General features: G+C 39.5%; 1 protein-coding gene across 1 annotated transcript; it reads left to right on the forward strand.

Moving 5' to 3' along the window:
• The first annotated feature begins 18,994 nt into the window (after positions 1-18,994).
• On the forward strand, positions 18,995-20,665 carry LOC133285734 (uncharacterized). The gene is made up of 2 exons (XM_061483002.1): positions 18,995-19,264; positions 19,883-20,665. The coding sequence occupies exons 1-2, from the start codon at positions 18,995-18,997 to the stop codon at positions 20,663-20,665; spliced, it is 1,053 nt and encodes a 350-aa protein (XP_061338986.1).
• Positions 20,666-21,846: the final 1,181 nt, after the last annotated feature.

Here is a 21,846-nt window from a genome sequence, read left to right on the forward strand (position 1 = left end):
ATTCAAGCACAAAATTCAGACAAACGAGCAATCATGAAATCTACTCATGCCAATACAATATTATGCCAGAAGTACATACAAAACATGATTCCTAGGATGAATCAGGCAAATTAACTAGGGAAAGCATATCTAAACCTGGGACTTGCTCAGAAAACATGTTCAAAATCTTTTTTTATATATATATATAGCACACAAAATACTATAAAAATAACTAAGAAAATTAAAAGAGTTAGAATATCTCCCCTGATAGAAGCATTGCAGCAGTTCTAAGGTGCAAGCCTACCATTCCCAGATTTAGAGAATTGTTGTCCTCAGCAATAATTAAACCACAAGAAGAAGAAAAACCTGCACAATAGAACAAACAGTGGCATATAGAAGAAACTATAATGCGCACATTAAAACATCAGAGAAAGATATACTAACACAAAGTAACTAAAAAGAAAAATGATAAACAGAAAAATAAACTAATATACAAGATCTCCATCAGCAAGGAGATAAACTCAACCCTCCATGTCATCCCCCTCAGCAGCGTGGGATGACTCAGCAAATGGAAGGTCCGGTGGTACTGGTTGCCTTGGTGTATGAGACCACCATTCCCAGATTTGCTCCAAACCATGGAGCCATGTTAAGAACTCTTTGAAATTTTGATTTTTCCGAGAGATAGAGTCTCGGTGTCTCTTGTCAAACTTCAGCTCTTGATGTCTCTTCCAACTTGTATCAAAGAGTTTCACTACCTCCTTTCTTAATACCTTCTTCATTATAGGATGACGCCTCCTTTTGGATTTCCTCCCATGTTTGTCATCATCCTCATTGGGGATTTTGTTGGTATGGGAAGAGGGATCTTTATTTTTCAATTCAGTTTCCTCTTCCTTCAATGCTTCAATCACCGCCTCCTTATTAGTCAAGAAGACATTTTTCTGAGGTTGAGGAAGCTCCTCCAATTCCACCTTTATGGCACCATCTTCCTTGGCATCATCCGCTGCACTTTGTTTTTCTTTTACTTCAAGGCTAAAACAATCATCTTTGTGAGAAGACTGTTTTAGAGAATCAAAGACATTGATGGTAACGGTCTCATCATTCATTCTTAGCTCAAGCTTCCCCTTTTCAACATCAATTAGTGCCCGAGCAGTGGCCAAGAAAGGTCTACCCAACAAAAGAGGCATTTCAGCTCCCCCTTCCATATCCAACACTACAAAATCAGCAGGAAAGATGAACTTGTCCACCTTCACAAGAACATCTTCAATAATACCACTAGGCTTCCTCAAAGACTTATCAGCAAGTTGAAGAGATGCTAAAGTAGGCTTCAACTCGGTGATCCCCAAGGAATTACAAATAGAAAGGGGCATCAAATTAATGCTAGCCCCTAGATCACATAATGCTCTGCCAATTTTTTTGTTACCAATTTCAACAGAAATATTGAAGCTCCCTGGATCATGACGCTTAGGCGGGAACTTCTTTGTAATAATAGCACTACACTCCTCAGTGAGTGTCACCGTTTGGCATTCTTGCAACTTGTGCTTTCTTGACAACAAATCCTTCATGAACTTGGCATAATTTGGCATGCTAGTCAAGGCTTCAGCAAAAGGGATATTGATATGCAATTTCTTGAATATATCAAGAAACCTTCCATATTGTTGCTTCTGATCCTCCTTCTTGAATCTGTCAGGATAAGGTGCCATGGCTCTCACATATTCAGGACTCAACTCAAACTTCTTCTTTTCAACTGGCTTCTCCACTTCAGCAGGTTTTTTAATTTCTTTTTCTGGCTCCTTAACCTCCTTTAGCTTCTTTTCAGCTTCCATATTTATTCTCGGCTTTTCTGGAGCTGCTACCACTTTTCCACTTCTAGTTGTGATAAACATACAATCCTCCTTGGGATTTGTAACTGTGTTACTAGGAAAAGTACCTGGAATTCTTTCTGAAACTTGCTTTGCCAATTGGCCTATCTGATTCTCCAGGTTCTTTATGGAAGCATTTGTATTTTTGTAGTTGGCTCTAGTCTCCTCCATAAAGGTATTAGTGGTCTGAGCCATCTCATTAGAAGTCTTGGCCATTTGTGCAAAGGCTTTTTCCCACTCAGCAGGCTCTCGTTGTTGATTCTGTGAAGGCTGAGTATAATTATTAGAATTGAAATCCATGCCAACTCCCTGAGCTCTCCGCTGAAAATTGTTACCACCACCAGAAAAATTCTGATTTCTCTGAAGATTTGGCTGCTGAGGGCGCTGGTCATACCATATACCATTCACCTGCATTTGTTGAGGTGAATCAGAAGAAGCAAGAGATGGACATTCATTAGGAGCATGACTGTCCGTACAGTAGTCACAGACAAAAGCAACAGACTGAGCTTGAACTCCCGCGATCTGCATCTTGTCAAGCCTGGAAGTCAAACTAGCCATTTGTTGAGCTAGCAATTTATTTTCAGCCAGAACTGACTCATTACCTTCTAGATGAAGGCTACCTTTCTTAGACTTTGAAGATACCCCTTGATTTTCATTCCTGGCCATCCTCTCTATCAGCTCCAGAGTTTCATTCGCCCTCATGGTTTTAATAGTACCACCAGCTGCACCATTCAAAACCATTCTATCTTCAGGTGTGATGCCATTGAAAAATATTCTGACTTGATTACCAGCAGTCAAATTATAATGAGGGCACCTCCTCATCAAGTCCTTGAACCTGTTCCAGGCTGCACACAATGTTTCACCCTCAGTTTGAGTGAAGTTGGTGATATCATTCACCATTTGATTGTATCTCTCCATGGAAAAGAACTCTGCAAAGAACTTTGTAGACAAATCCTCCCATGTAGCAATGCTCCGTGCAGGCTGCCTCTCCAGCCAGCTAAGTGCTTCTCCCTTTACAGCAAAAGGGAATAATCTCAACCGGATAGCATCATCAGACACCCGAGGGTGCTTGGTTGAGTCACATATCATTAAGAACCGGTCTATGAACCTGTGAGGATCCTCATGCTCATCTCCTCCAAATTGAACTCTCTCCACCAACTGAATTATGGAAGACTTCAACTCCCAATTATTGTCAGCAATATTCGGTTGGACAATACTTGAATTAGGCCTGTTGAAGGCTGGAGTGAGGATGGTATCCATAAGTGGATTTTCAGCTTCATTATTCGCTGCCATGGTTGGGATTTCAGGTGCTTCTTCAGATTGAGCACTTGGCACTTTTGATTTCTTCTGAGCAAGTCTTCTGTTTCTCCTTTCAAACCTTGTAATTTCAGGATCAAATAACAATTTTGTAGGATCAACCTTGCCTCGCATAAAACTTCAAGAGAAGATTAGTAGCAATGTTCAAAACAAATTAAAACAAGAACAGAAGAAAATAAAATAAAATAATCACAAAAAGAAAGAAAAATCTTGAAATTCAAGATTATAAGATATAAGAAATCACAATCCCCGGCAACGGCGCCAAAAACTTGATACAATCCGGCAAGTGTACCGATCGTTCAAGTAATAAAGTGATAAGTAAGTTATCGTCTCCACAGGGATTGTGAGCGAATATCTTATAAACGTCCTTTCAAGATATAAAACCCAAGTGATTTGAAGAACAATAGAAATTAAAGACAAAGACGTATTTTTGTATTTTAAAAATAAGAGAATGATGCAAAATGATTTGGATAAAAATATGAGAAATATTGTAGCTAGAGCGCACTCACCTTATGATCCCCACTTCTTACTTTGGATTGATTCACAATATTTATTCATATAATTACTCGGATAAATTATTATCTAAAAATATTTATTAGTTAACCCTCAATTCCTTGCAAGGTTAACCCTTTAATCCCCAATTGGAACCCCAATTCCTTGCAATGTTCCTCATGGTATTAAGCAATGAACGCAATAATTTAAGCATCCGCAATTAAATACACATCTATTCCTAGCATGCATACCAATTGTTGTCCTACCCCCTTTCAAGATGAAAACCCCAATATTCCTATCTAGGGTTCTAACCCTCAAACTATTCCCAACTATCAAATTGATCAGTTCTAATAAAGAGAATAGGAAATACGCACAAGGTAGAGACAAAGATAATTATACAAATGAATAAAACTAAATCAATCCATCGTAACAAGGGTTCACATAGGGCTCGTGACCCTAACTACAATAAAAGAGAACTAGCCAAGCATAATCATGGCTAAAACTAATCCAATATTCAAAAGCATAAAATTATAGAGAAAAGAGAAGAAGAAGAAGAACTGTAGAAGAATCCTCCTGAGCTCTGCCGTCGGTCTCCTTCTGAAGAAATAGGTCGGAAATCACTAATTCTGTCAAAAAGATCCTATTTATAGGACTATTTTCCTTCTTCCAAAAATACCCCCGCGGAAAGACGGTGTTATTTCTCGCAACCCGGCGCCAGTTGGCCCCGGTTTAGCGCAAATACGCGCGGAGTTGCTGCCTCGAATACCAAAAGTCAGAACCGGTTCTTGATGACATGGCGCCAGTTGGCGCCATCCTTCACCTTTTTGGGCGCCACTTGGCGCCATCTTCCTTGACTTGAGCGCCTAGTGGCGCCATCTTCTTGCAATTGGGCGCCTAGTGGCGCCATGCACAAGGCTCCGCTGTAGTTTCCGTGATCTGGCGCGAGTCTGCGCCAATTCGGTGCCAGTCCGCGCCATTTCTCTGGTATTTGGCCTGCGCAGCACCCGGGTGAAATTTCCTAAGTGTGGAGTTGCGTCAACAGGCTTTTTGTAATTTGTAATTTTCACTCCTCTTTTCCTGTAAAAGCACAACCAAAAGATAAATATTATTGATATAGAAAGAATCAATATAAATAGCAAATATGCATTTAAATTGCTCTCTTATGACCCAATTCTTATCAATTTTAACATGGAAAAACCACACTTGCCAGAGGCACATCAGAAAGCAGTTGGCTGCTAGGCAGGCGCCAAATCAGTTCAATAGGACTTCGGCTCGGGGGAATGCAGCTAGACCTCCTACTCCCAGATGTACTGGATGTGGAAAATTTCATGTTGGGTCGTGTTCCACCGGGAAAGTTATTTGCTTTCATTGTGGCAAGGAGGGCCACTATGCCAGAGAGTGTCGTTCGTCAACTGCAGCGGTTCAGGAAATTCCATTGCAGATGATTCCTACCGCACCTACAGCGGCACCTGTTGTGCCACCAGCCACGGGTCGAGTGTATACATTGGATCACCAGCAGTCGGACAGAGCTCCAAACCTTGTTAGAGGTACTATTTCCATTGGTGGTTCTGCTGTTGATGTACTGTTTGATTCCGGGACTACGCATTCTTTCATCGCGACCCCGATTGCTATGGGGCTTGAGTTGCCTATTTCTGTGCTTTCTCCACCATTGCGGGTGACTACTGCCACCGGAGAAAAGTGTATTACTTCCTCTGTACATCGCGGTGTAGCGTTTCAGTGGGATGACCGTGTGCATTCGGTAGATCTGATAGGATTGCCGATGGCTAATTTGGAGATCATCCTTGGCATGGACTGGTTGTCCAAGAATTGTGTGAGGATTGATTGTTGTGCAAAGCGAGTGGTTATGTCTCCATGTGATTCCACTGCCAGTTCCTCGCCTTATATATCAGTGCAGCAGGCTAGGAGAGCCTTGAGAGCAGGGGCATTTGGATATGTCATGTTGGGAGATTTGGTGAGTGGGACACAAGAGGATATCACTGGCATTCCTGTGGTGAGGGAATTCTTCGAGGTGTTTCCTGAGGAGATTCCTGAGTTTCTGCCACAGAGGGAGATAGAGTTCTCCATTGATCTTTTGCCTCGTGTGGGGTCTATTTCTTTAGCTCCATACTGGATGTCTCCACCTGAGCTAGCAGAGCTGAAGAAGCATATTGAGGTTCTTTCGGTGAAAGACTTCATCCGACCGAGTGTGTCTCAATGGGGAGCTCCTGTCATTTTTGTTAAAAAGAAAGATGGGACCATGCGATTTTGCACCGACTACAGATAGTTGAACAAAGTGACAATCAAGAACAAGTATCCCCTCCCTCGCATTGATGATCTGTTGGATCAACTTTGGGGTACTTGCATGTACTCGAAGATTGATCTCCAGTCCGGATACCATCAGATTCGGGTTAAGCCGGAGGATGTCCCCAAGACTGCGTTTCGTTCGAGATACGGTCATTATGAGTATTTGGTGATCTTGTTTAGACTCACCAATGCACCGGCAGTGTTCATGGATTACATGAACCGTATTTTCCAGCCGTACTTAGACCGGTTTGTGATCGTGTTCATTGACGATATTTTGATTTACTCCAAGATTGAGGATGAGCATGCGGAGCACTTGAGGATTGTGTTGCAGGTGCTGAAGGAGAAAAAGCTTTATTCTAAGCCTTCAAAGTGTGAGTTTTGGCTCAAGTCGGTGAAATTCCATGGGCATGTGATTTCTGCAGAAGGAGTTGCAGTAGATCCGGACAAGATTGAGGCTGTGTTGGATTGGGAGAGACCCAAAACAGTTACTGAAGTGAGGAGTTTCTTGGGTTTGGCTGGATACTATAGGAGGTTCATTGAAGGATTCTCCAAGATGATTCTACCATTGACTCGCCTTACCCGGAAGGAGACTCCGTTTGTGTGGACTCACGAGTGTGAGAAATGCTTTCAGGAGTTAAAGGAGAGACTGACCACCGCACCAGTGTTGGTCCTTCCTGATTCTGCTGAGCAGATTGAGCTGTATTGTGATGCCTCTGGGAAGGGGCTGGGCTGTGTGTTGATGCAGACTGGCAGAGTGATTGCATATGCTCCGAGGCAGTTAAAGCCTCATGAGGAGAACTACCTGACTCATGATTTGGAGTTGGCTACGATTGTTTTTGCCTTTAAGATTTGGAGGAATTACTTGTATGGTATGAAGTTCGCAGTGTTCAGTGATCATAAGAGTTTGAAGTACCTTTTTAACCAGAAAAAGCTGAACATGAGACAAAGAAGATGGATGGATTTTCTGAAGGACTACGACTTTGAGTTAAAGTATCACCCGGACAAGGCCAATGTGGTAGCTGATGCTCTGAGTCAAAAATTCATGAGTCTATCCAGTTTGATGATGGGTGACTTTGATGTGATTGAGAAGTTTCGAGATTTGATAGTGACCTCTTTGTTTGGGGGTGCACTTCTCGAGATGAAAACTGTTAGAGTTGAGAATGAGCTGATGGAAAAGATCAAAGAGGCACAGGTACAACGAGAGTGTCTGGATTATGTGAAGAACTAAGATGGTGTGTCTTGGAATGAAGATGGTTTGTTGATGTTCCAGAAGAGGATTGTAATTCCTCGAGGTCCATTGACTGTGGAGGTGATGGCAGAGGCTCATAAGGGCCAATTCATTGTCCACCCTAGTGCTATAAAGATGTACCAAGATTTGAAGAGAAATTTCTAGTGGTCGGGCATGAAGAAAGACATTGTTGTTTATGTGTCCAAGTGATTGATATGCCAGAAAGTGAAGATTGAGCACCAGAAGCCGTCTGGTAAGCTTCAACCCTTGAGATACCACAGTGGAAATGGGAGATCATTTCCATGGACTACGTAGTGGGATTGCCTAAGAGTCAGGCTGGTTGTGACTCTATCTAGGTCATTGTGGACAGATTGACTAAGTTTGTCCATTTTCTTTCGGTAAAGGTGAGCTTCACTACTGAGCAGTTGGCCAGCTTCACTACTGAGCAGTTGGCCAGACTATATGTTCGCGAGATCGTGAGCCTTCACGGGGTGCCCGAGAGTATCATCAGTGATAGGGACCCGAAGTTCACATCTCGGTTCTGGGAGGCGCTACAGGGAGCTTTTGGGACTCAGTTGAGATTGATCCTCAGACTGACGGACACACTGAGCGGACCATCCAGACCTTGGAGGACTTGTTGAGGGCTTGCACTTTGGAGCAGGGCTCAGAATGGGATAGGTACCTTTCATTGGTTGAGTTTTTATACAACAACAGTTTTCATGCTAGCCTGATCATGGAACCCTACGAGGCGTTGTATGGTATGAGGTGTCAGACTCCTACCTGTTGGTCTGAGGTTGGAGATAGAGAGTTGTTTGGCTTGGACTTTGTCCAAGAGACTACCCAGCAGATCCAGATGATCAGGGAGAAGCTGAAGCAAGCGCAGAATCGTCAGAAGAGTTACTACGACAACAAGCATCAGCCACTGGAGTTCAGTAAGGGTGAGCACGTGTTTGTGAGACTTTCACTTGTCACCGATGTTGGTCGGGCCCTCGGAGTGAGGAAGCTTAGCTCGAGATTCATAGGGCCATGCCAGATACTTGGTAGGGTAGGGCCTGTTACCTACCGGCTTGCCTTGCCTCCGAACTTGGCCAACATCCACGACGTGTTTCACGTGTCTCAGTGTAACACCTCGTTACCGGACCGGTGTGTTATCATCAAATATGATATTAAGCGCAGTTACAATCTATGAAGCACCGACACTTCAAAAACTCTGATGTGTCGTGTTCGACACTTTTCGACACTCTCGGCCACTCTGACACTCCCCGACGCTTCAACACGCGTTATAGAAATTTAAAAAAAAAGTTCAAAGGTTGCGTTGCGTTAAGTTTTTAGTTTCAACTATTAGATTCGTCGAATTACGATTACCATTTTATTGAGTTTAATATAAATATTTGAGATATCTTATGTTTCTTTGTAAAATTTATGAATAATATAAGTTTAGATTATTTTTTTGTTAAATTATTGAATATTAAATATAATATACACTACATAAATTAAAAAAAAAATTTAATATCAAAACGTGTCCTAACGTGTCGAAATCTAACATTTTTTAAAATTAACGTGTCAAAGTGTCGTGTCGTATCGTTTCACGTGTCTCGTGTCGATATTGGTGCTACATAGGTTACAATCACAGCGTTTATTTGCAATTACGGGAAAACTTTTTTCTGTTTAATATTGTTTGTACTTTTGAATTAATTGTGATCATAACCCAAAACTTTATGCGGAATTATCAATACCAACGCCTAATACCATACAATTCTTCTGTTTTAAGGTTGCTAAGTGGTTCCCATAAACCAACAAAGCTAAGACTCATACATTCCATTTTTAACACTAAAGGCCTTAACCATTTTATTTACTCCAACAATTTTATGCCTATCAAATGTTTTTCCTTTCTTAGTATGTTATTTCCTTTAGCTTCAAGTGGGTTCAAACCGCGCTCAAATCGGAGCACTGTAGCCCAAGTTATGAAATTTCTAAGAAAATGGATGCTGAAAACCCCAAGACCCCCACGCTCATAGCGTGAGTCCCACGCTCGTAGCGTGAGAATGCCCCAGGAGGCAGGGAGTTTGGCGCCCATAGCGTGAGACTGGTGCCCATAGCGTGAATCTTACGGCCTCCCCCTAATGGTTGGCGCTCACAGCGTGAACTTGACGCTAAGAGCGCCGCAGTTCTGGAGCAAGCATCAAAACAGGGCAATTTGACCTATCTATGGTATTTTACCCATAACTTGAGTTACACTAATCCAATTCACACAATCTTGGTCTCCTTGGAAATCTAAAAGAAAGATATATAACTTCCAAGAAGGCCAAAGATCCAATTCCATCATCTATGAGACTAAATTTGGGCAGCACCTTGTTTGTATTTTCAACATTTCCCAATTATCCAATCATATGCCTAATTTCTCTTCAGCACAACCAATTCATAAACCCATGAATCATTCATCAATTGAACTTCAATAAAGCATCATTTACATCATTTGGTCATTGAACATAAACCAAGTGGCATGGACAATCCCCATGCTCACCATATCCAAAATATGTGCATAGTGATATACAACTTCATATCCAAAATAAAACACTATGATCAAAAGACTTAGAACCAATGTATGAACAACCAAAACATGGCAATATGATCACATGCAATCCAATGTTCATACTAAGTCCAAGATACAACATAATGCTAGAATGTGCAATCCTAAATGATCCTCCAAAAAGCTATACTATCCATATACACTCCATGATCCCATCCTCATCTAGGCATGCCTCTTTCCCGAAGATCCTCCATGCTCCTTTTGACCTGAAATGATGACCCCAAACGCGGGGTGAGATATACAAATATATCTCAGTAAACCAAGGGTACTAAAGGATCACTCCACCCCATGGCTCACTCAATGTGCAACAAATAACATTATGTAAAGATGCATGACATACAATATCACAAACAACTGGGGACAAATCCAAGAACATCCACATCAGGATTCCGTTCAAGGACCCCCATCATATAACTCCCGGGAATCTTCCTAACGCCTCTCCCATGAATGAGACGACCCCATGGAAAAACCCAACTGGAACTCCTCATGAGCCCTATTCAGCGGAAGTCCCTCGTTTGGATCATCCTGGTACCGCTCCCAGAGTCGGCCCCACGGCAAAACCCGACCGGAATCCCCAAAGGATATCTCCAGCGGAAGTCCAAACCAACACACATCTACTGGCCAGAGACCACAAACGTTTCACACACAAACAAGTAATAATGCATGAAGTTACATAATCACACAATGCCAAAAACACATAATCCAACCACAACCTTCCACCAGGTGTGGTGGAGCACACAAGGGACTAAACCCAAGTTCGAAAGGTTTACCTCAACACCACGCACGCCGCTTCAACACGTATTCTCCGAACTCAATCTTCCACTATCGCGTCCGTGTGAGGCAACCTACATTGATCAACACCATGATCAACAACCAATTTACACACAATCAATCAAATTCATATATCATAATTACACTTAGCCTCTAAGACCAATGATCAACATCCTTCAATTCCAACTCCCATAATCCTCTTCATCAATCCATCTAATTTACCAATTCAACACTCAAACTCATCATATAGTCATATTACAACATTATACCACAACTCACCACCCCATTCTCACATAACTCAACTTGCCAATTTCATGACACTTCAATTTTTTTTAAGTTATAAATCATCTTTTTCACCTAAAATTTTCATGGCATTTTTAGCTCAAACATGTCATTCTAAGACATTATCATTTAATACAATTTTTCCATTTGAGTTCTCTATCATCACACATCAACAATTTAGGACTTAGGGTTCATGATTTTTGATCTACAAAATCAACCATAAGAATGATGCAAAACATACTCACAATCAAAGCTTGACACTCCTCCAAGGCTTATCCAAGCAATGAGAGACCAAATGACTCCATGAACATCATTTTTCTCTAAAATTTTGAATCTGCCCTAGGCCAAATACTCCACAAAGAGGCGATTTCAAGGCTTGGGACTATCACCAATGGCTTTAGAATGGGTTTTCCAATAAATTTCAACACAAATTTCAAGGGTTTTGGTGGAGAAATGGGTGAGTTGTAGATGGAGGAAATTGAATGTGCTTTAATGGTGGGAGAAGGAGTTGCTCACGGTGAAGAAGAAAAGGGAAGAGAGAGAGGGCCGTGAGATTGTAAGGGAAATGAATGTAACTTAAGTGGATTTGGGTGGAGCGGGTCCCACACGCGATTTAACTTTAATCCAATCATCAATTTCAACTACAAATCCATAATCTACGTATTTTTCTAGTTCATGACATATTTTTTTTTTTTTTTTTTGATAACATAGTTCATGACATATTTTTGTTTCCTAAAATATTGATAAAAATTTCACGCTTATCGGCATACTTATACCGCAGTATTTTACACCGGAAAAATTACTATTCATCACTTTTTCCCAAATTTGCCTATTAACTCGATTTTTCGTCTTGAGTCTGTTTTCGGCATTATTTTTGTCATATGAGGTCTCCTACTCAATTTTTCACGCCTAGGGATATGTGTTTGGTAAATTACCATTTGGCCCTTTTTACACAGTTTGACCTTAATTCACGGATTTTCACTAATTCTACCATTTTAATTCACATTATCACATATACACACATATTTAGAATCACGAGATGTTATACTCAGCTTCAGAGGTATATAACGGATCCTTCGCACGTGGTGCAACATGATGATGTGGAGGTTTGGGAGAACTTAAACACTCACGTCGGACCACTCAAGATTCTCGATCGTGGCGAGAAGAAGCTTAGGCGCAAGATCATTCATATGGTCAAAGTGCAATGGAAAGGAAGAACTCCTGAGGAGTGTGCTTGGGAGCGAGAGGAAGAGCTTCTTCGGCAATACCCCGAGTTTCGGAACAAGTATATTTCTAATTTTGCGGACAAAATTCTTAAAAGGTGGGGTGAATGTAAGAATCCGCACCGTTAAATTAGAAATTTCATTAATTTAATTATGAGTTAAGAGATAAATTCCATAATTTACCTTGAATAATTATGTGAGGACTTAAATAATTAATATAAGGGCTTAATAATGCTGGTAGTCGCTTTTCTGACGAAAAGTGCAGATACCGGTTCTGCTTCACGGTATAAGTGCGTGCCGATGAAGTACCCCAGAAAATTATAATAAGTATGTGAATATTTCTAGAATAATATGTAGGGCTGGTATAACAAGTCTGGAGTCAAAATAATGAGAACTGACATCAGGACTTATACCGGCTACGTAAAAGCGCGTACCGGCAAAGTGTTGCGAAAATTATAATAAAAATATGACAAATCCTAGAAAAATGGCTAGGTCCAGAATCTAAAGTTTGGGATTAAAATGATTAGCGGAGCTATTAGTGCTAATACCGACGATTAGAACTTAAGTGCACCATAAATACCTTTGTCACAGATTTTTAGGTCATTTTTCTTCATTCTCTACGTGGGTTTTCTAAAGTTTGAGCAGCCACCTTGCCACCTTCATTCTCTCTTCACCTTGAGAGCCAAGAGACCACCTTTCCTCTTGGTTCCTTCACTAAACCTCCTAGTGTGAGTGTGCATAAGACTTGAGAGAGTGTAAGGTGCTACATTTCTGAGTGGTGATATCTGTATTGTGGGGTTGTTGGACTGACTTCATTGTTGGGTAGAGTGGGAGCCATTTCCTTGGTTGGTGTTGCTCCAAGAAGCTACCTTTGGAGAGAAAGGTCCTAACTTGATTGTCATTTTCGTGCTTCCAAAGTGACAGACCATTGGAGCTGACTTGAGAGCTCCAAGAGCACACTTGGGTTCTGTTTTGAGCCTTTGGGGTATTTTCCTCACCTTTGATCATGAGTTTCTTTGTTAAAGATCAAGTCTTGACATGAAAAATGATAGGATTAAGTAGGTAACACGATCCCTGGTTTAAATGGGCTTAAAGATGCATGCTTTAACGTGTATATGTGTTAAAAATGAAACCTTAAAGGGATATCTTCGCGAATTACAGAAACTGCATTCTGTCACGAAATATCCAGATATGATATCCGGATATTGATATTCGGATATGACATCCGGATATGGATATCCGGATATGCTCCCGACAAATATCCAGATATTCTGGGAATTTCGAGTTGGGTACTGTTCTGTTCATACAGAATGTATATTGGGTTTATGGACCCATGATTGGTTAATGTGAACCTCTGTAATAATTGAACTAAGTCAGAATCACTTCGATTAAGGACTTATGGCTTTGGGAGAAGCCTAAAGAGCACTAAATGAAAAAGGAAATGTTGTCATAACGAAATGAACCTTTAGAGTATGAATATTGATAATGTTTCTGTTATAAACAAACCGTGAGTGTGTTGTTTGTGGACCTTGGGCTAGTGTGGACTTTGGTTTGGATTGTTAGCTTGCGAGATAAGCTTTCGTGTCCTCGATTTTGCCCATTGTTGGTTCCACCATACCTCATAGAGGGATGGTTTATATGCATGATGTGTTTTCATGAAATGATAACTTTGAAATGCTATTGAGCTGTTAAGTGCAAGTTCCTTATGACATGTATGTGGTGTTCCACCTAGACGGTAAGCCTGAGTATGTGGAGACATACAAAATGGTGATTCTGTGGGTGAGGTACAAGCGGTGTTCCTTGTACTGTAGGTTGTAGATGTATGTAATTCCTGCATGTTTATTCTCTGGCCAGTAGAATTTTGACACACATGACATGATTATATGGTGCATTGCACGGATTTGGAACTTATACTGTTATACTGCTTTTGAACTTATATTGCACATGTAAGTGAGCTTTGGGTAGAGAGATCCTTGAAGACCCCTTGTCTTACTAAGATATATTTTTAGATATCTCTCCCCGTGTTGGGGCACATTTCAGGTACAGGTACCTCAGGGTTTGATACCTCTGGCGGCAAGAGGCCGGAGCTGAGTTGATTATGCATGTTGACTATTGATATGCTTGATTAGTGATTATGCTTTATTTTTGTTATTATGTTATTTGAGTTGAGACTTGGTTTGGCTTTGTTGCCTTATTTGCTGAGTATGGGGGTTGTCCATGCCACATTGTTATGACTATGTTTATTTAGACGTGAGTCGTATAATGTAAAAAGATTATTGTCTGGTCTACGTGTTGTAGCTCTGTGACTAGATACACATCTATATATGAGGTTATTCAGTTATTTATTTATTGTAATTTACATACAGGCATTATTTTGAAAATGGATTAAGTAATCAACTCGGTTAGTAATGATGACGGCTTAATTGCAAAGAAAAAGTTAGATTCCGCATTTATTTAGCTGCGCCATTACCATATGTATGTTTAATACGCCAGGTGCACACAAGGTGTTACACATGACTAGTCCAATGCTTGACCCGAACCGGTTCGATGACCGGTTCACCGGGTTTCGGGTCGTCCCGACTGGGTCGGGCCGGGTTTTACAACTATGATTTCTCCCCTCAAACCCCCCAAATTAGGGGAGCTTTAATTTTAAAAAGAATGATGGTTTTTGAGGGTTTAGTAAAAACCCTCAATTTCTTCCCCTCATTCTTTTAAACTCACAAACAAGGAAAGGGCTTATTAAAATCTTTTCTTTCTTATCTTTCTCCTCCTAAAACCAACTCCCAAACAAAGCCTACAGGGGGTTATTGGATTGTTATTTCAAAGGATTTTAATGGTTTGTTTTTGGACAAAAAATGCGTTGGTATTCGATTAGGATTTTAAATGATTATTTTAGAATCCGTCCAAATCCGTTGGTATTGAATCAAGATTTTAAACAATGGAATCACAATCTCGTGGTATTCAAAAATCTGACGATTTTAATGGATTTTCTATGGGTGTGGATTTCGTGAGACTTTATAGTGAAAAATATAAATAGGATGCCTCTCTCATAATCTCATCCTAAACCTTAGGATTTCTTGAGATTCTTCTATTGCAGTGTTTTCTTCTTCCTTTGGTAAATTGATTGCTCGAAATTGGGTTTCGCCATGGGAGCTTCGTCAAAACTAAAAAAAGAGAGCATATTTTTGAGCGATTTTCGTCACAAAATAACTCAAAAATAACAAACCAACGTGATTTTAATATAATCTATCTCAAAAATAACATATTTTGAGCCATTTTTGAGAAATTTTGAAGTTTAAAAAGTAATTTTTCAAGCTATGGTTCGCAATTTTTCTTGGCACAAAAGCGTGTGATTTTTGTATTAAAAAAAATATAAAACAGTGAAAAAATAACAGGGGAATTAAAACCCTCAAACCAATTTTCGTTTTACATCAATGAAACAATATCAATTTAAAAAAGATTGAAACTTTTATAATATGAACCCTATATTTCGTAACAATACATTTATGAACGAAATTCTTTCACTATAGGAAACGATTTCAAACAACTTTTGTGTCAATAGATAACTAAAATCTTGTTTCTCAAAAGCCCCAAAGCAATTTAAGGTTTCAATGTATCGATTGAAAAAAAATTGAGAAATTTTCTAAACTTTCATGTAATTAAACCCAAAATTTCAGATTCAAATTTTTTTTAGAATATTCAATGAAAATATGCATATGATGTATGGTTAGAAAACTCTCGTCACATAAAACAAAAATCTCAAGGTTTTCAAGGTCAATTGCGAAAAATTCCAAACAAAATTTTATCATGAACTTTAGGTTCTATATGCAAATTTAGAGTTATTTTTATAATTAAAACAAATTGGGTCTTATAATCTCATATATGCATAGCTTTGATACAAAATGAAGAAGATAATTTTCAACCCATTAGATATGTGAAAAGCTGTTGTTTAGAAATTTTGAATGTTTGTTAAAAATTTTATTATGTTTTACAGATTGAGAAAATTATATTAGGTTTTACTTTTTTTTTATTAATTTCATTGCATTTCTTTGTTATTTTTTTATGGGGAAGATTATACTTACAACCTATTTTTGTTTACAACCTTTTACAATCATATCTTAACCGTTGATTTCCGTCTATCAATGATTACTATTTTCGCAAATCAAACTCATTAATTAATATTTAATTTGCAATGAATGATAACCGTTGATTGATGAAAATCAGCGGTTAAGATATGGTTTAAAATGTTGTAAACAAAAATAGGTTGTAAGTATAACCTTTTCCTTTTTTATTGACTCTTGTAATTTTGAATGTTTGTTAAAAATTCATATGATTTTTTAAAATCTTATAAATCCATATTGTCCTTTCAAATCTTATAAATTCTATTAAAATCTTTTAAAATCCAATCTTATGAAATCTTGATTGTAAAAAAAGTCTTTTAAAAAAGTCTTTAAAGCCTCTTCCATTCTAAATAGTCTTTTAAAATCTTTAAGATTTTTTAGCTCAAAAAAGTCTTTTAAAATTCTAATCCAATACACCCCCCTAAATGAGTTTATTTTCTACACTGGTCCAATTCATTTTGTAAATCTTCATTTATTTTTTAGTAAAGACCCAAATTGGTCCCTGACAAAAAACTCGGTGCCCAAAATAGTCCCTCACAAAAATAAACTCGAGAATTAGTCCCCAACAAAGTGAAACAGGACCCAAGTTAGTCCTTCTGTCAATCCAAAACTGACGGTGTCAATGACGGTGATGATGTGTCACGTTAAGTGACATGCTGAAGGCCACGTGGGTTGAGGAACGACGTCGTTTTGAGAGTCTCATACACCTTGGACAGACCATTTTTTATTAAACCCAAAATTGCCCCTCACCTAACCGCTGGACACTTTACCATTTCCCTCTCTTCTAACTTCGAAGCTCCATTGTTGAGAAGGAAGGAAGAAGCCATGGAGTAAACACTCGCCTGCATTTGGAATACTACGAACTTCTTCAATAATCGGAGGGAACCAGTGGAAGACAAAGAGAACTTGGGTTTTTTGTGAGGCTGAGCCTTCCGAACAAAAAGGTAAGAGTATTTATATGTTGAAACATTTTTATATTGTTCTTTGTCATCCTTTTGCTTGTGGTCCCCATGTTGTTCCCCTTTGTTTAATGCTTGTTTTTTTCTGCATGCGAAGTGGACATTGTGGTCCATGTTTCCATTTAGGGTTTTGTGTTAAAGATTGTAACTATCGGGTGGTGTGGTCCCTGTTTTAGAAAAAGGGGCCATGGTTGACCCAGTATCAATTAAAAACCCCATGGTAATATATGGAAAAAAAGTTAGCATCCATAAAAAATGTTGGTTTAGGGTATTGCTTTGTATTGTTTAAGTGGTCTAAAGTTTGTGGCCGTGGGATTAATGATAGGTTTGTTTTTTTGGTTTTGAAAGATGTCTGAATACATAGTGATTGTTTATCATCATGGTGGTATTTTAGTCAAAGATGAAGATGGAGTGATGACCTATATAAATGGAAGGGTGGACTCATTGCCAGAGATGGACATTGACTACTGCAATATATGTGACCTTGACACCCTGTTTAAGCAATATGGATATGAAAAATGCAAGAGGATGATGTGGCTACAGCCTGGGGTACCCGATTTGGAACAAGGGCTCAGACCTGTTAGTAAAGATTCGGATGTGTGTGCCATGTGTGAGGCTGCTTTAGGGAATGGCAATGAGATACATGTCTACTTTGAGGACTGTATCTCAATTCCCGAGTTTGCTTCACCTCAACATGATAGTGAAGAGGATAATATCATTAATTCAGCACATAATGAGGACCATGAAGAGGTTGATGATGGGGTCAATTCACATGAAGGGTGTGCACAAGGTGATGATGGGGTCAAAGAAAATGAAGACCATGCACAGGCTGCTGATGACTTGAATTTACATGATGATGGGAACAAAGAAAATGAATACAATGCACAGGCTGCTGATGGCTTGAATTTACATGATGATGGGATCAATTCGGACCATGATGAAGAAAGTGCAGAGGATGCTGGTAATGGTTCTGAAGATGATAGTGCAGATGATGACCATACTTCCTCACACTCAGATTCATATGAGAGTGCATAGGATGAGGTTTACAAGCCTCCCCCACTTGGTGTTGAGGATGATTCACATTGACCATTGGTAGAGAAAAAAAGGTCTGCAAAATAGACCCCAAGGAGGAAGGCAGTCAAGAAGGATGCCCCAATTCAAGACTCTGAATCTGAAGAAGTTGATGAAGAGGAAGACATAATGTCATTTGAGGAAGAAGGATATACCTATTTGTCTGAGGAGTTGAGGACTCCTCCTTCAAGTGATGATGATGAAAATGCTACACCTGTTTTGCCTAAGTTTAATGAACAAGCTTCTTTTCGGCATGTATATTTAGAACTTGGTATGGAGTTTATGAATCTGAACCAATTTAAGTGTGCAGTAAAAGATTATAATATCAGTCTTGGGATAAACTTCATCTGGGTTAAGAATGACAAGGTCAGAGTAAGGGCCAAATGCAGTGTAGAAGACTGTGAATGGATGGTGTATTGTGCCTGGAACACCAAGCAAAGCACATTCCAAGTTAAGACTTTTAACGACACTCATACATGCTGCAGAGTCTTCAAGAATAAAAGGGCTACACGAGATTGGGTTGCCAAGAAATTGGAGAAGAGAATACTAACACAGCCCAAGATGACCAGGACAGAGGCATTTGAGCACATGAAGGAGGAATACAATGTTCATTTGGATATGAAGAAAGTAAGCAAGGATTTGAAAAAAGCAAAGAGAACCATTGAAGGTTGTGAGAAGGAACAATATAGAAGACTAAGAGAATATCTGGCTGAGCTGTTGAGGAGCAACCCTGGCTCCAGTTGCAAATTGCAAGCCACCCCCTAACCTATTCCACAAGCATTGCCAATATTTGACCGAATGTACATCTGCCTTGATGCTTGTAAGAAGGGCTTCAAAGCTGGATGCAGGCCCTTAATTGGGTTGGATGGTTGCTTTTTGAAGGGCTATTATGGATGTCAATTATTGAGTGTTGTCGCTGAAGATGCAAACAAGAAATTTTATGTGATTGCCTATGTCGTGGTTGATAGTGAGACAAAGAATAATTGGAAGTGGTTTTTGACCTTATTACAGGAAGATTTAGGGGATCATGGAGTATTTGGTTGGAACTTCATATCAGATCAACAAAAGGTAAGGCTTTTTTGCTTGTGCTTATTACAACAACCTTTTTTACTTTTTTGACCTTATGCTTGTGCTTCCATTCATTTCACAGCAATGACCGCAATGACAAAAACTAGAAAATGTATAAGTGATGATATGAATGGAATGTTTGTCTGTTGCTCCAAACTATGTATCTACTTATACACTTTCTGGTTTTTGTCAACAATGGTATGTTTGTTCTGTTTGCTTTGTCCATTTACGGGTCATGTGTTGCTTAACTGCAATTGCCATCCATCTGCTTTTTAAGTTCCCTTACAAGTCCTCCACAATGTTTATCGAGGATCATTTCAGTCCTTGTTTTTTAACAGAGGGGACCATTTTGGTCCCTCACAATTTTATCGGGGTCCTTATTGGTCCCTACTACAGTTCTGTTAACACCAGTGCCACCATGGGCACTTACCACACCAGCAATGTCATGTCCCCTTGTACATGCTGATATTAGTCATGCTGATATTTATTTCACATTATGTTCATATGAGATTGTGTTTTAACTTTTTGTTTCACCTTCACACACAGGGACTTGTCCTAGCCTTGAAGGAAATTATGCCAGGTTCACACCACAGGTTCTGTGTATAACATGTATGGAAGAACTTCATCAAGCAATGGAAGGATAAAGAGACAAGAGGCATTGTGTGGGAATGTGCTAGATGCACCACTGTTCCCCAATTTGAGAAGGTCATGCTAAAGCTGAAGACTCTAAACGAACCAGCTTGGAAGTATCTTGACAATATACACCTTTCATGTTGGGTTAAGGCCTACTACAGTCACTGGCCTAAATGTGACAATATAACGAATAATATGGCTGAGGTGTGGAATGCAAAGATTGTAAATTATAGGTCCAAACCTATAATGACATTATGTGAGGAATTGAGGTGCTACATAATGCGAAGGATGACAGCACACAAGAGGATTCTACAAACCTTTAGGGGTAAGATTGCACCTGCACAACAGAAGAGGCTGGACCAGTTGAAGGTTGCAAACAATTCTTGGACACCAACATGGACTGGAAACTTGGTCCAAGAACTGTATGAAGTATCTGGAAAGGGTCAACGTGTTGGGGTGAATTTAACTCAACAATCTTGTAGCTGTAATGTTTGGCAGTTGACTGGATTGCCTTGTGAACATGCCATTGTTGCCATTGCACACAAGAATGAACCTGTGGAAAATCATGTTCACCAATGGCTGACAGTGGATGCTTTGCATGCCACTTATGAACACACACTTAACCCAGTCAATTCCCAACAATATTGGCCAGCTTGTGATGCCCCAAAACCACTTCCTCCACGCTTGAAAAGGCCTATTGGACGTCCAAAAAAGCATCGCAAGAAGGATCCCACTGAAGAGCTTATGAAGACCAACAACAAGCTTTGAAAAACTTACACAGTTCAATGCTCCAAGTGTGGTGAGACTGGTCATTACCCGAAGACATGTAAGGGACCTACTGGTGGCTCAAAGTCAAAGACAAAACCGATTAATGTTGAAGTAGGCCAGTCAAGGAAAGTTGAAGAAATCATCATTAGCATAAGTCAGGGCTGCCCTGCACCAGAGACAAGTAGCCAGCATGCAACAACTACAGTTGAACCAAGAGCTTCAAGAGGTAGCAGCCCACCTCCATGCACTCCTGCTGAGGTAGTGACCAGTGAGACAGCAGCTGCAGCTGGCAGTGGCACCAGAGCCAGATTCATGAGCTTCATGTCTACACCAGGATTCAGGCCACCTAGGCCAGCCCCACATAACTGATTTCGAATTGTAATCACTGATGTTAGGCCAGTTCAAATGTGACAGTTGGCATTTTTTTGTTATTAGGCCAGTAGCTTGGAATTGTAATTAGGCCATCTTTTTGGTATTAGTTTGGTTTTGGCCCTGTTCAAATGATTCACCAATGGCTTTTTTTGTATGCCTCTGGTTATGGCCATATTAAGTATGAACACTTTGTTTTTTGGGAAGACAAAGTGTTCCTACTTAATGGTTTATTATGTCAGCTGGAATTGTAAGTACAAAGTGATGATATGAATGGAATATATTTTTTGGATTACTATATCTCTTATGTAATTACTATTTTTCATTGTTGTCATTGTTGTGAAATGAATGGAAGATTATGTCAGTTTGGTTACTATCTGTCTTCACTGTCATGACTGTATTGAATGCTGCAATTTTTAAATATTGGTCCAAACCATCTATCTGCTGATACACTTTCTGGTTTTTGTCAACAATGGTATGTTTGTTCTGTTTGCTTTGTCCATTTGCGGGTCATGTGTTGCTTAACTGCTTAATCTGCACTTATAAATCCATTCTCAGTTTAGTCTTTATACATTGTTTCCATTCAAATCTCAACAGCAGCAAATCTCAACAGAACCACATTTTTTATACAATCAAAGTTTGCATAATTCATTACACAGCAAATCTTTATACAATAAACTTCTGCATAATTCATAATATAAAATATGCATACTACTTGCAAATTTTCCATTCAAGTCTTTATACAATCAACTTCTGCATAATTCATTACACCAGCAAAATCAACAGAACCACATTTTTTATTTCACTCAACC

The sequence above is a fragment of the Gastrolobium bilobum genome, unplaced genomic scaffold, assembly GCF_033153095.1.
Source record: "Gastrolobium bilobum isolate Gb01-03AN ecotype WA unplaced genomic scaffold, APGP_CSIRO_Gbil_v1 utg3192, whole genome shotgun sequence".
NCBI classification, from domain to species: Eukaryota; Viridiplantae; Streptophyta; class Magnoliopsida; order Fabales; family Fabaceae; genus Gastrolobium; species Gastrolobium bilobum.